At 37.9% G+C, this 16,457-nt stretch overlaps 1 protein-coding gene across 1 annotated transcript in view; it reads right to left on the reverse strand.

Moving 5' to 3' along the window:
* The window catches only part of ITPR2 (inositol 1,4,5-trisphosphate receptor type 2), a 474,341-nt gene that overhangs the window by 232,164 nt on the left and 225,720 nt on the right, over nt 1-16,457 (reverse strand). The window contains exons 33-34 of the mRNA XM_040642268.1: nt 9,116-9,244; nt 7,557-7,677 (exon numbers count right to left, since the gene is read on the reverse strand). Of these exons, the coding sequence (XP_040498202.1) occupies nt 7,557-7,677; nt 9,116-9,244 (250 nt within the window). The remainder of the gene's footprint in view (nt 1-7,556; nt 7,678-9,115; nt 9,245-16,457) is intronic.

Here is a 16,457-nt window from a genome sequence, read left to right on the forward strand (position 1 = left end):
GATTTCTGTACTGCTAGTTTACTCCCGATGTACCAAAAATTTAATGACGGCTTTAGGAAATACAGTTTGAGATTGCATTTCCCAAACAATTAAAATAATGTTTCAGATAACAAGGGATCATTACAAATCCAATGAATCAATGAATATGTGAAAAATATTGCAAGATTTTGTCCTATCTTGTAACTTATTCAGATTTAACTTTTTAAAAAGCAATAATCATGTTTTTAAAACCCAGAATTACAGGAGTACATTGTGTCCAACTCATCTTACAATCAACTACAACGTCCTGGGTAGATTGAAACAGATTTGTTTGTTTAATAGACACTGAATTTCTCTCCTCAAAGGGTTACTATTTTCTACATGTTCAAATTTTTTGGGAACAATTGGCTTGAAGATTGATGTTCATTATTCAAACCATTTGTAGAAGATATTTTACAGAATTTCCATTTGGAAAAAAGGTTCTGTTGCCAACAAAGTACCCAACATTAATCCCCCCAAATCATTTGAAGATTATGAAACACATGGAGCAAAATTCTTTTTTAAGTGAAATAATATGGAAGTAATTTTGGGATGCTTTTTCTCAAATTACTTCTAACATGTGCTATTGTGTTTTATATAAAAGAGTAAACTGAGGAACAGGAATTGACCAAAAGCATTTAAAACTTTACATGGCCTTAATGGCCCTACCATTTCTCAAATCTCAGTGAACACGATGGTGTGCATTTATCGCACAGGTCCCCATCCTTACTTGTTCCCAAACCAGCCTGCACTTATCTCACTGAGGGTAGAGAATGATAGACATGTGTGTGCCTTACATTCCAGTTAGGCACCCCCGCAGGGAATGACATTGCCTGGGAATTCACATTTATTACCACTTAAGACCTTGTATCTTCCTATCAATTTCAAATTTGACATAACTTGGGAGAAAGTGTAGCCATGGAGGTAACTATGGGTAATTTCTGCAGATACAAATCATTGAAAAGCACTTCAGCTTTTAGAAGCTTAGGTAGTTTGTTCGATTACCCTAACATGATACGCATGGTACATTCACAATTGATCATGGCTTCAGTTTTAAATGTTAATGAAGTTTTATCAGAAAAACTGAACATGACATAATAAATGCACAACTGATTGTGGCCTCAATACATTCGACAGTAGCTGATAAAAATTTCTGGAGTATTCATCAAGGAAAGAGAGACAAATAAATGATAGGAAGCACTCTTCTTCTATAAGGGCTTCCCCCCCAAAGCCTTACTGCCTTAATTCACTATCTCCTTACCTTCTTTTTAGGTTATCTGAAAACTGTATGCATTCATTTCATGCACAGCTTAAATCAGCATCTTGTTCCACATTTTGTATCTTAAAGGCTTAAAACAGATAATGCTTGTTTAAACCCATCTATGATAGTAGAGCATCACAAATGCCTGCTAGCCCGTCAGTTTAGAAGATCCTGGCTCTGTCCCGACCTGCCCGTGTGACCTTGGGCAAGCTGCCTAACGTTGCTGACCTCATATCCCCACTGTAAAAGGGGGTAAGAACTATGCCCACATCATAAAGTCTACCACACTCCTCTGACACTCTAAATACTCACTGCTCTCAGGAATGTCAGCACTGACTAAGGAACTGCTCTCGCCTTTTACTACCTTTTGTATCTAATGTACAAATAGCGAAGAGAATTAGAATTAAGAATTTGTGGTGGTAGATTAGTTGAGCTTATGTAGTTGAGAGCACTTCACAAATGTGTTATGTAAATGTAATTCTACACAAGGTCCCTGAGTTATGGTGGCTTGGCGGAACCATTTTTTGACTTCACAATGATGCAAAAGCGATACACGTTCAGTAGAAAATCGTACTTCGCATTTCGAATTCTGATCTTTTCCCTTCTCCCAGGCCAGCGATATGCAGCAGGATCCTCTCCCATGATGCCGGGCAGCGGGACCAGCTGCAGCTCCCAGTCAGCCACATGACCAGGAGGGCTCTGCACCTGCACAACCATTGTTTTCTACTTTCGGTACAATAGTCAGTAAGTTACCTGAGGTATTCGACACTGTATTAAAAAACAAAGGCTTTGTGTGAGATGATTTTGCCTAATGTAGGCTAAGGTAAGTGTTCCGAGCACATTTAAGGCAGGCTGGGCTAAGCTATGGTGTTCACTAGGTTCGATTATTAAATGCATTTTTCGACTTAGATATTTTCAAGTTAGGAGGGGTTTGTAGGGATGTAACCCCATCCTAAGTTGAGAAAGATCTGTAATAGAAATTTGCATTTACAGGAATGCGTTTATCAATTTGTAAATGCCCTGAACATTTGCTTTATAAAAATAAAGTGTTCTCTTAACTTCGTTCTCTTGACTTTAGCTTAAATATGTACCCTCTTTGTTCTCTCCAATATTATAAATTTTTATACATTTGAATTGTGTTAAATTGTAGTTCCTCTTTGTATTCTTAAAGAGTTGCTGAAACACAAAAATGATTCGGCACCTGAGTTGTAAAACTTCAGACAAATCCCTACTCAGCAAGCCAAACTGCCAAATTCTAGTCTATATGTTAGGGTTTCCTAAGGTAGGACTTCTGGGGTAATACAGTACAGCATAAACTTCATACTCAGAGAAACTTGGATTTTAAACCGAACTCAACTACTTATTAATTGGACAAGTTACTTAACCTTTCTAAGCCTAAATTTCACTATCTGCCAAATTCCTAGCCCCTGGATTACTGTCAGTCAATAAACACTCATTAACCTGCGTAGTAAGTGCCAGACACTTCCAGGCCCTACCAGTCGGCGAATAAGGCAAAGTCCCTGCGTTCGTAGTTTACATTCTAATGGGAGAAGCAGACAACAAGAAGGAAAAATAAACAGACAAATAAACAAGATGCTTTCAAATAGTACTAAGTGCTAAGAGGGGGAAAAATACTAGGATAAGAAGCTGGAAGAAGCTGGAACACTGTATATGGGATGTTCTGGAACATTTCACTGAGCACTTCTATTCTGAGCATGTGACAATCGGGGGGGTGGGGGTGGGAAGAGGAAACAGCACACACAAATGCCCTGAGATGAGAATAAATCTGGTGTAGATTAGAAACAGGAGGAAGGCCAGTGTGGGTGGAGCAGCAGAGTTGGGGGAGGATGAGGGAAGGAAAAGGTAGAAAAAGAAGAGGAGGCTCAGATGATAAAGGGCTTTCTAAGCCATGGTAAGGAATATAGATTTCAAGTGCAATGGACAGTAGGTGAGTGATATAATATGATGTACATTTTAAGATCATTCTAACTGCTGTGTGGGGAATGGACGCTAGCAAGACAGGATGGGGCGGGGGGGAGCTCGGTAAGAAGATGCTTCTGGAATCCATGTCACATGATGGTGAATTTGGACAAGGGTGTCATGCAACATAAAGAAAAAGATTTATTTTGGAAGCGAAGCCAATGGAACCTGCTCTTGTGTTTAATGGGAGTGAACAAAAGAGAAAAATCAAATGTGACCAGTAAGGTTTTCAAAGAGTACTAACTGTAAAATAGTTATTCTTTAGAGTGGGACAAGAATCCGATTCTTAGCAGCTGCCCTGTATCAGTTATAACCCTATCCCTGTAAAAGACGTTCATGATCAGCTTCAAATGTTGAAAGATTCTTATGTCTTCCCTCAGACTTGTCTCCTTTGCCTAAGTATTTCAAATGTTTTCAATCACTATTCAAGTAAGGTGGGTTTAGACCACTTCACTACTGTGGCTACTCACTTCTGAATGCCTCTCACTTTCATTATGTTTTTCTATGCACGGCATCGTGAACGGACAAAAAAAGAGGGGGTCTACGTATCACAAAGCGGGATTTGCTTTTCACCTTCTTCATCCCAGACAATAGCTTTTTATTCATGTCTGTGATCGGCACCTCATAATCACTGTCCCTCAAAGACTAATAGGGGAAATAAGATGAGGACTTTGGATGGGATAAGCTACAATCAAATGAAGACCAGAAGAAAGTATGTGGTGAAATGGGGCCATGTTCAGCTCTGGATATGGGAGTTAAGAAGGGCTTTCATGGAGGTATTTGAACAAAAAATTTCGAATAATGGGAAACATGCTGACAGGTGGCAGTGGTGGAAATGAGAGAGAAAGAAAAGAACAAAACAGAATGAGAAAGTAAGGTACAGCGTGAGTAAGGCACGGACGCTCTATCCATCCACTGTCACATGAGGTGTGTGGGAAGCAGCGAGCAAGGCGGTCAGAAAGGTAAGGTAGGGCTGTGCTGTAGGGGCCATGAATGTGACAATGAGAAATCCACCCTCAGTTTGCTAGACAAAGGGACAGCACTGAAGGCTGGGGACTTTGTTGTTGATGCTTTTAAACCAACAGAGAGAATTTCACTTCAAGGAGATCACTCTGGTAGCAGATTTCTTTAGGTGAAGAAAGACAGGAGGAGAGAACACGGAGTAATTCCTACAGGGGTGCAGGAAGGAAGTGATGAGGGGTTAAGGAAGGCCTTTATGGAGGGGAAGGAAGGAGAGGCACAAATGCAGAGGGATAGTGGGGATGAAATTTCCAGAGCTTCCTAACTGCTCAAGTGGACAGAACAAACCAGGAAGAGAAAGAAAACGTGCTTCCTCACAAAGATAAAATGGAGATTTTACACGAAAGCATCAGTCTTCCAAACCTACCCTGATTATAGACCTAGATAAAATTTTTGACTTCCTGTCTATCACACCTGTCTTTAAAGCACAGAAAAAGTTACTAACTATCCTGCTAAATCATAAGGTTTGGGCCAGCAGAGGATTGGTAGGAAATGAAATCTTACAACAGAAATAAAAGATATCTTTAGACTAATGTAGTGTCGGTGACTATTTTAAATCCCCAAAGCACAAGAAACACGACTGAAGTGGGAAGTCAGATGGAAAGCACAGCGTGGGGTCTCCCCTGTGGCTGAAAGTTCATCTCAATTTTTAAATGTTTCGAACAGTATGCCTTCTATGCTCTGTGGAGGGCCAACTGGTGTTCCCCCTGCCATTGCATTTGCTAAATTCTAAGAGAGGAAGAGGGGGAGGACAAGATGGACGAGAAGAAAAAGAAGGAGGTGGAAGAGGAGGAGGATAGAGAGAGAAAGAAGGAAGAAGAGGGGAGGCTGCCTTAAAATGTAAAATATAGAAATATACTTGGCAGCTAAGACAATGTATTCCTATGTAGAAAAAAGAAATAGCACCATATTTCTTTGCTTTTCCTTTGGATTTTATCTTTTAATGATCAGTATATTTCCCAGATGACTTTCATCCAAATAAAAATGCTGTTAGTACTTTTTCATTATAGCTTAAAAAGTATATTATTAAAAACTCAGAGTTTACCCTAAAGCATGAACAACAGAACTAGATTCGACCTATAATTTCACCAGAGATAATCAATGTTAGTATTTTGTTTATATCCTTCTGGACATTTCTGTTATGTGTATCTTTTTAAAGTAAGAATTAGCTTCTCTTTTGTGTCCTTCTTTATTTTTGACACAATACCTATTGTGGCCTCTTCCTTTACTTCTTCCCTTCTTGAAAGGCTCGGTCCTAAAGTCTGTAGAAGAACCAGAGCAAAGTAGAGAATGCACACGGAGATGAGGTGATCCGGCGCTTCTGAGTCCAAAAAGAAGCAGAAGGTGCCTGCGTAGGAGGCTGCCTGGGGTGGAGAATCAGGACTTGATGGGGGGAGGAGCGCGTCAGCCGCTGGGGGACAGCCTGGCACAGGGTACCAACGGTGATGTGGGTATGCGCGTGAAGGAAGGAGCCAGCACAGTCAGAGGCCATGCCGTGGAAAGAAGGTCCCTCAGCAGCCTGAGGTAGACTGTGGGAACCTACAGGAGGTAAGGAGGATGCCTTCATAGAAGGGTGTCAGAGGCCACGCTGCCAGGGGACACATCCTTGTGGGGTCTGGCCCCACATGTGGTACCTAAGCCCAAGTGGGCTGTGAGGAGCAATGGTGCGTGTGTGGAGGAGGGTTCCCAGGTGGTTGAAGCATTAAACTTATCGGGTATTTGAGGAGAGCCGCATCCTCACAAAAGGAACTTTTAAAATCCAGTAATAGTAAAGCTTTTCCTTTATGAAACATTTTTATAGCCCTCAAAATAGTATTATAATATTCTTCTCTCATGTTTTTGTTAACTTTTCTCTTAAGTATTTAATATTTTTATTGTTATTGTGAATAATGTGTTTTACACACTGTTTCTTTTTGGTATATAGAAAATCTATCCAGTTTAATACTTATTTATAATTAATCACTGAGATGAACTCTGTTAGTTTCTTAGTTCTAAAATTTTTAAATTGATCCTCTTAGGTTATCTTAGGTTATTTATTCAAATTAAAATTGAGCAGTCATTAAAACTTGTTAACATACAGTCACATCAAATTGCAGATGGGGGAAAGATTAAAAAAAATTTAAATGGCCATTAATGAGTTAAATCATTGATTTATTTATCCAGTATTTACTAAGCATATACTATAGCCCTAGCCAAGTTACCTAATCTGGATAATTCTGTTTTTCTCAACTCTACCATGTAAATAATCAAAGAACCTATCCAAGCATTAAATGAGACCAATCAGGCAAATTGCTTAGCAATGCACATGGTGAGGGCTCATTCAATGTCAGCGGTGATGACACACACTCCCAGTGCTGTAATAGTTGAGAGAATGGTCGAGCTCCTCTGTGTGCTTTTTTAGGCCCAATATTTCTTTCCCTGGCTCCTCTCCGCCATCTAGAAAATGGCCCTAATTAACTTGAAAGAAAGACAGGATTTTTCAGAGGGGCGCCTGGGTGGCTCAGTCAGTTAAGCATCTGCCTTTAGCTCAGGTCATGATCCCAGGGTCCGTGGATCGAGCCCCACATCAGGCTCCCTGCTCAGCGGGGAGCCTGCTTCTCCCTCTTCCTCTGCTGCTCCCCCTGCTTGTGCTCCCTCTCAAATAAATAAATAAATAAATATCTTTAAAAAGGAAGGAAGAAAGGAAGGCAGGCAGGCAGAAAAGAGGAATTTATGAGAAATTCCCTCTAAAATCTACTAATCTTCCCTTAGCTGTAATCCCCTTGCCTTCCATTTCATCTGTAATTCCTGAAGTCTTCTGTATACAACAGGCTCTTAGTAAATAGTGATGGATTTCAGACCAAGTTGGAAAACTAAAAAAACCCTCAAAAGGTCCCACTGCCCTATGAAGGTATTGGTATGTCAGGTTACTTAATGGACAAGACAGGCCATAACGAAATCTGAGACAACAATTAAACTAAACTCATCCCTGTAAAATCTTCCTGAGCTACGTTAAAGTGCCATATGCAATATTATGATTAGAAATATAATTAAGAATAAATAAATAAATTTTAAAATTTTGATAAAAAAGAAACACAAGGATCATCTTCCCCTCCCCAAAAGTACGCCACAATGTTCAGAACTGTTGGCTGGGCATTGCTCTTTGGCTTTAGAGAAACTGTACCTGCTTTTCCCTGAGAAGTCATAAACTGGAGAGCTGCTTGTGTTGGCTCTTTGCCAAAAGTCCAACTTCTTTCACAAAATGTAAGAGTAAGTAAAACCCGACAGCCTGACTTACCCACTTCGGCCAAAGTTCTTATACAAGACTCCACGTAGGATTTCTGCGCTGGGTTTGGCCAGGTACAATTGTAGATTCTGAAGGCAGACTGCAACAGCTGGATAAACACTGGTTGATGTGTCTGCAAACAGAAAGCATGCAAATGGGCCACGAAGCCACGAACACTCCTAACGTGGCATCTCTGCATTATCAAAAAGGCTCATCGAAATAAAACACAATACGGTCTTTTTTGAGCGTCAGAGCCATTGACAGAAAATCTCATTCAACAAATATTTATTATGTATCCACTTCATGACAGGCACCATGCCAGATGCTTTAGAAAATCTTGATTATTTGCATTTTAACTATATCATAAAAATTTAGCATTTCTTGAAGCCAATGACATGAATTTAAATATTTTTTTAAAATAATCTCTGGTTTATTTCCAAGTATAAATAGAGCAGGTGTTCTGAGTTTGTTTGCTGGACTGACTGTGTGTTTTGGTTTCATATGATGTGCAAGAATAGGCAACAACAATTTTGTCCTACAAAAATAATTTCTATGGTTCTAATAGTTTAAAAGTTTTCCCTAAAGAGGGGCGCCTGGGTGGCACAGAAGTTAAGTGTCTGCCTTCGGCTCAGGACGTGATCCCGGCGTTATGGGATCGAGCCCCACATCAGGCTCCTCCGCTATGAGCCTGCTTCTTCCTCTCCCACTCCCCCTGCTTGTGTTCCCTCTCTCGCTGGCTGTCTCTATCTCCGTCGAATAAATAAATAAATAAATCTTAAAAAAAAAAAAAAAAGTTTTCCCTAAAGAAAGTATAACTGAAAATGATATTTTTGTAAGAGTAATACACGATCACCACAGAATTTTTGGAACCACAAAAATGAAAATCACCAATAATCTACCATGTACAGATAATCAGTTTCAACAATTTGAAGGTATTTACCTCCTGAGTTTATCTATGTATGTAGGCACATATATTCTTTACACATACAGATTTGACTGATACTATAGTGCAATTCTGGGGACTGTTTCACTTAATATTACCTCATAATCATTTTCTTTAGTCATAAATATTTCTTTTAAAACATGATTTCCATTTGCTACATGTAATAAGCCATCCTACAGACACACCATAATTTATTTAGCTATTCTCCTAGTTTGTGGTCATTTAAGGTTGATGTCAATTTTTAAGTATTATGAATACTTAAATGAAAATCTTACTATATAAATTCCTGCTAACTCTTTCAGGATAAATACTAACGTGGAATTTATTGAGTCAAAATGCCTATCCACTGAAAGAATCACTTATTGCAACACTTGGCAAACAGCCAATATACTGACATGAATGTTTCTGTTATACTTGGAGGGAGAACAGGAATAACTCAATTTGAAGATGGGGCCTCTTTATTTCAACTAAAGCTCGGTAAACTCAGAAAGGGGCATAAGAGTAAATAACATGAGAGAAAAGTGACCTTCAGAAGTGTAGGAAATGACTTCTTGACCAGATTAAAGTTTTTTCCTACACAAATAAGGTAAATTCTGTGCGACAGAATACTCCTGGAGTATTACGTTACCTGGAGGCTGGTACTGTTGTCTGAAAAGGGGGAATTAAAGAAGCCGCTCACAATGCTCATTATTGACTCAGTGACACACTTCTCCAAGGAGGTGTCCGCGTGTTTCCTGTCCGTGGTGGTGTTGCAAACCTGGAGAGAAAAACTGAACAACTCAGTACACTCTACCGCATCTTTGAATTCTAACTCAGTACCGAAACCTTGTAAAGATTGCTCTGAAATTGTTATTTACAACATTTCTTCTGCTTTTGAAAGTTGCTTTGAATAGACACATTTCTGCCAAAAATCTATTAAAATTTTATAATTCTTCCATAGCTGCTCCTTTAAATTTGGTTGTCATTTCATCCTTGGATCAGAATTCTTTCATAACCCCCCCCCCCCCCCCCCCAGTTCCTTCCTCCTGCTCTGCTTCTCCCTACTTTTGCAGACCAACCTCTCCCTCTGTTTCCAAGTGTAGCTTTGCTGGAAAACACCCTCCCACACAATGTGAGGAAATCAAAGATGAAACAGTCATTTTAAGAAAGTGGTGAATGTGATTAATGGCGGTTTATATATCTACATATTTTCACTTATAATACCTGGCCCAAATTGGAGGATGCAAACAGAAAATATTTGGCAAGTAGAAAGCTAAAGAAGATAAAACTCTTCCCAACACTTCAGACCTTTTCATCCATAGCACAGGTGCTCTGGGAAGCCCAGAAGTGGGCCTTTGCACGCTTCCTTCCCTGAGTAGGGCTGAGCAAGAAGAGACAATACTCACACTAAGGATAAACCAGAAAAGAACACAGGCCTGGTTCCTGCCCTGATTTTTATATGTGATTAAATGAGGCAGAAATTGGTAATTTTGTGAAACAAACCACAAACTTCCAAATATGTCAGGGTAGACAAATTGCAAAAGCTAAGATACATGATTAAAAACAAATGAAAAAAAGCTGGGTAATAAAAAGAAACATGAAGATAAAAAGAAAAAGAAAAAAAGTGGGAGGGGGAAAGCACAGGGTGTGAGAAAACCCTGAAAAACTGGGGCAGAGTAGCAACGTTTAAATATTCACACAGTGATGGTGGGAAAATATGGTGGCCAGATGTTCCAGATGTTCTTCGACAATCCAAATTTCTACATCATCTCTTGTTCTTTTCAGTAAGGTGATTAATCAAAAAGAATTAAGTAACTATAATTTAATTTGATAGTGCTTTAAAACCTTTCACACAAATAAGTTCGCAAAAGAGAAAAATTCCCTTCTCAAATGTGTGTCCCCAGTGCTTTGGTTGGGAAAGTAACAGCATTGACGAATGCAGGTAAAAGAAAGAGCACAGGGATTGCTTTGTTTCTAAATCACTTCCCATCAGGGCTCTTCATTTTTTCCTCCTCTGTTAAGTGACACCGCCCTGACAGGGTTGCATTAGAACTAATCTCACAGTTATGGAAAGGAACAGTGCAATTAAGGGAAATAAACGATGTCAAATTATGCAATCTTTTAGCTAGTGTTCCAGCAGGTAACATAACGCCTGGCATATACAACATGTTCAATTAATGTTTGGGAAATGAATGAATCAATTCATTTTAAAAAACGAAAGAATAAGAAAGAACAGGAAGACTCTTCTGTTGTTTCAGGTTCACTCTGGGTGAGACTATATTTGTGGAACATCAGGATTAAAACTGAGCATGGTCCCAGAACTAATATAAAGTCAGTTTTCCCATGATGGATAGGACATAGGATTGATTTTGTTTAATATCTTTCCAGCACTGGCTTTGATACTGAAATTTTCAGATTCAGGGTGCCTGGGTAACTCAGTCGTTAAGCATCTGCCTTCGGCTCAGGGTGTGATCCCATGCTCCTGGGATTGAGCCCTGCATCAGGCTCCTCCGCTGGGAGCCTGCTTCTCCCTCTCCCACTCCCCCTGTTTGTGTTCCCTCTCTCGCTGGCTGTCTCTCTCTCTGTCAAATAAATAAATAAAATCTTTAAAAAAAGAAAAGAAAGAAGAAAGAAATTTTCTGATTTGTAGGATACAAATATATTAAAGTTGAAGAGGTAGCCGACCAATTCTACCATAACCAGCCCGAATAACCTTCTTCCGCATCCGGCGACATTCACACAATTCTGTGGGGCTCTGCAGAGTTCCTGTAGTACCACTCTGAATTACCTGCAACTGGACATTCGCTAAAGAACCACTGAGAAATTTGTGTTAGTTGGTGGATTAGTAAAAGTAATCTATTTCTAGATAAAGACTTTGCTCAAAATCCTGGGTTTACGAAACTATGTGGAACCTATTCCTCAATTCATAGGAACAAGACATTCAAACAATTTTTCAAGATATTTTTTCTTCCCCATATGAATAATAATATTTTTGTACCTCAGAACCTTGCATCCTACATGGTGGTATCACAGATACTTAAGAGATGTTAAGAAGTCACTTTATTTATTAAAATCTTTTAAAACTTTCCAGGAAAAAAAAAGAACCCAAAAAAATAACAATACCTCTTTATCCATTCTGCCTTTTATTTATTTTTACTGCCTCGTTCCAATAAAGATTGGAAATGATTCCAAAAGATGATATCACATTAAATGAGCTTTTATGTGTAATACACATATTTTCAAAGTTTCGACCTATTTGCACATACTATTCACATGCCATTATTTCCTAGAAAACATGCCCCATGTGATTCTCTAAACACTTATTTTAAAAGATTATGTGATGAGCACTGGGTGTTATATGCAACTAATGAATCGTTGAACACCACATCGAAAACTAATGATGTACTATATGTTGGCTAATTGAACACAATAAAAATAAATAAATAAAGTTGGAACTTGGAGCAATTGCAAAAAATAAAAATAAATAAAAATAAAAGGTTATATTTATTCCATCATACCAATGCACCACCATGCTTTAATCCATTTTTGGAATAAACTGAGGTATACATAACCAAAACTACAAATCATTTTCTTATTTTCCTAGTTATTTCTTTCTTGCTAGTCTTGCATGTGATTTCCCTAATTTATATAAAATTCTTGTATTTACTTTTGGATTTTTGGCGTATATCCTACCAAAAGAGGAATCACCAGAGGAGGATATGTAGACAGTCTTATACTGTTGCTGGGCTGATCCTCTAAAATAAATTTACAATGTTATCAACAAGCGATTGGTAGGTACCAGGATGGTCCCTCATTATTACCAACTAGCTCTTGTTTTCGGCTCCGGTTGGGATCAGCTGATGTGAGGCACTGGCAGAACAGAGTGGAAGAGAAAGAATTCAGGTACCTACGGGGCCTCTGCCTCCAACGCCATCTCCTTCTCCTCACAGAGGCTTTGGCAGTGTCTGTGTCTCTAGCTGCAGCCCCCACTGAGCCCTTTGGCGGTGTCCCCAGTAACAATAGTGCTGCCTTCGCCCCTTCACACCTGGGTGCAAACAGCTTTGCCGTGTCCCTGATTCCTGGGTGCTCCCCTGTGCCTTCTTGGTCCCTTTCACACTGCCCACATCTCCTGGAGGATGCCATCTGGTTCCTGCGGAAACTGACTGTTCTACCCGTAAATTATCATTATTTTCACCCGCTTAATGATATCTAAAAGTTATTTTGTGTTTCTGACATTACTAATGAGGCTTGGCGCTTTCCACGTAATCACTTCATGCCTATATTTTGTCACATACGGATAATTAAAATCCTCTAACCACTTTCAGTAAGACCTGGACAATGACTGATACACAACGTATCATTTTGACATATTTTTCGTAATAAGCTCTTTTTGATTGTTATTTCTCATACATTTTTCACATTCTGATTTTTTATTTAGAATGTTCATTTCATTACATTTCATTGTGTCAAATAATTCTTAGCATTCAGGCACTTTTTTTTATTTAGATCATTTCCATTTATTTAATATAAAGAAGAAAAAAACCTCCCTTCCACAAAAGCAAAGGATATTCTACACGTTTTTTTCTACTTTTTTATTGGAGTCCTCCTCCATTCCTTTCTGCATCCTGACTCCCATTTAACTATTTACGCTATCTGGGAGTTTGTTGCTATAGTGACCTGATTTATGGATTCTGATCAATTTTTTCCCATATTGATATCCAACTGTCCTCCAAACATTTACCAAACAGTCATTTCTTGTCTCACTCTTAGGTTGCTTGCAGTTTGTCTTATATCACTAATTACTATCTAAATCTCTCTGGTATATTCCATGTATCACTATTTTTAAAATATTTTAAAATCTCTGTAAAATATTATAAAATATTACAATAATACCAAACTCCATATATCATTATTTTTAAATTATTTGTTTAAATTATTAAATTATTATTATTTAAATTAAAGCACACTACTGGATTAGGAGTTAGGACAGTGAACCAAACAAAATAAAGTCCCTGCTCTATAAAAGCTTTAATTCTAATCAAGAAAGACACACGATAGACTAATAAATACATAAAATAAGTGGAAAATAGAGCAAATAAGATACTCTAGAGAAAAATAAAGAAATACAAGCTGTACAGGGAGGAAGATAGCTCCTTTTTGTGCTGCAGGAGGCTGGGTATGGTTGAGGATTCCTATTTTACCTAACTTGCTTGGGGAACCTCTCTGGATAAGGCGACATGTTAACAAAAAAAACTGAAGGAAGTGAGGAAACAGCCCTGGGGGAAGAGCAGGTGACAATATGTCTCCATCAGTAGAATCTAAGTCCCTGGACCTGGGAAACTAGTCTGACTTGCTCACCACCGCACATGCAGGACCTCAGCACACAGTACGTACAAAATCATTTGCTGAAAAACAAATATGAAACAACATTTCTAGACATCATTATGTCTGACACTGCTCCCCTTGCATATAGGATGTCCCTTCTCTCTTCCACTCTAAAGTGACTGCTACTCTTCCAAAGATGACAGATGGGGTTTAAAAAGTTCGATGCTAGAGCAGCACTGGGACTTTTCTGCAGTGATGGAAATCTACATCTGCAGGGTCCAACAGATGTGCTTACTGGGCACGTGAAAGGTGGCTGGTGCTACTGAGGAACTGGATTTTCCATCTGATTTAATTTTACCTAATTAATATTTAAATGTAAATGTGACAAGCTTCTACCCTGCAGACAGGGAAGCTCTAGTGCCAATAACATACTTTTGATCACACAGACCCAGGAATACAAATCCTAAGGATCGTGTTTGCATTCCTTGTAGGCACAGACATGTTCCTCTGAACAGCAGAGGGGATATCACATATTTAGTTTAATTCACATCCCTTCATTCATGAGGCCGAAACTTCCAAACATTTGCCTTTTAAACATCTCCTCTTTTAGGTGAGTCATCGGTTCATACCCTCAGTTGGCTTTCTTAGAGTTCTAAACTAATTTTTTAAAAAGATAATATTTTTCTTAATATCCATATACATTAATTATAGGAACCCTGAAAAAATATAGAAAAGCACAAAAGGGAAAACGAAAATTATCTATAATACAAAAATCCAGATAAAACCACGGTTAACCTCTTAGAATCCTTTCTTCTAATCTTTGTGCTCTGCCATGTGTATTTTACATAACTGAAATTATTCTAGATAACCAGTTTTGTCTTCTTCTTTTTATACTCATCACTCAACCATTAGCACTTCCCACATTATTAAAAGTAATCTCAATGACTCTATAACATCAATCTTATAGATACATCATAATTTATTGAACCATTTCTCTATTATTAAATTTTGAAACTATTTCTTACTGTATATTATTATAACAGCATGTTGAACTTCTATGACCATAAATCCTTGATATCATTTCTAATTATTTCCTGAGGACAGATTCTTGGAAGGTAAATTATTTGACACATTAGAAAGGTATGAAGGTTTCTTTTAATGTATTACCAAAATGCTTTTCAGAAAGACAGCATGAATTTACATTCTCATCAGCAAAGTATGTGAACCAACATTTAATATTATCTGTTTACTTTTATCTTTTCACCTTTACAACTTTGATAGTTAGAAACTGGATCTTATTCTTCTTTGTATTTTTGAAAAATTATTAACAGTTGACTATTTTTTCAGGGGTTTACTTGTATTTCCTCCTCTATAAGTCATGAATGCCTGAGTCTTGACCATTTCGTTATTAGATTGCTAGTGTTTTTCTCATCTATATATAGATATATATATATATGTAAATAGATAAATACTTTTTTTTTCTTTTTCAATCATTGGGCCTTTAAATATTTATTTATGTATTTTAGAGGGTGGGGAGCAGAGGGAGAGGAAGAGAGAAACCCAAGCAGGCTCCGCACTCAGCATGGAGTCAGACACGGGGCTTGATTTCACAACCCTGAGATCATGACCTGAGCCAAAACCAAGAGTCGGAAGCTCAACTGACTGAGCCACCCTGGTGTCCCAAGTTCTTTATGTAAAGATTATTTAAGCCTTTTTAAAAATGTTCAGTAACCTTTTTCTATTTTGATTTTTTTATTTCTATGGGTGATGTTTTATGTACTTAAATTTGAAATTTTCAAAAAATGAAACGTCTATTATTTTCCTTAGCCATTCTTGTTCACTGCTTTTATGCTTAAAAAGAACCTTCTCATCCAAAGACAGATAAATAGCCACCTACATTTCCATCCATTTTTATTGTTCCACATTTATCTCTAAAATCTTAATCTAATTGCAATTTACGCTATCATATGATTTAGCTTAGGAGCTGAGTTCATTTCACCCTAAATAACCGGTGTCCTCAAATGTCATTTTGATTTAGTTCAAATCAACAATTTTTGTTGAATGTCTATTCCATGCCAAGAATGTTCTATGTACCTGCGATCTATCAATAAATAAAATATATAGTATCACTACCCTAATGGAGCTTTTGATATTACTTTAAATATCCAGGGGTAAGCAAACTACACGCATGGGGAAAATCTAACTATATCCACTCGCTTACATATTGGCTATGGCTCCTTTCCCACTAGTAATTGCTATAACCATTGTGATAGTAGCCTGAAAAGCTAAAATATTAACTACCTTGCTTTCGTGGATAAAGTTTGCTCATCCCTGACAATAACTAATCACTCCCTTACTAATGGGTAATCATTTCTTGATTATATATTAATATCTTACATATGTAAAAATCTGTTTATGCCTATTTATTTCATTCCATTGATATGCCCACTTAATTCGGTACTAAGACTACACTTATTTTGTTTTCCAATTCACTTCCGAAATGTTTTTTCACTTCAGTGGATATTTATTTATTTATTCCACAAATACATACTGAGTATCTCCTATGTGTGAGACACTGTTCTAGGTCAACTGTGCAGCAGTGAACTAAATGGCCAAAATCCCTGCCCTCTGTTTGTTTCAGTAGGAACAAATACAAATGTATATAA

The sequence above is a fragment of the Ursus maritimus genome, unplaced genomic scaffold, assembly GCF_017311325.1.
Source record: "Ursus maritimus isolate PB19 unplaced genomic scaffold, ASM1731132v1 scaffold_26, whole genome shotgun sequence".
NCBI classification, from domain to species: Eukaryota; Metazoa; Chordata; class Mammalia; order Carnivora; family Ursidae; genus Ursus; species Ursus maritimus.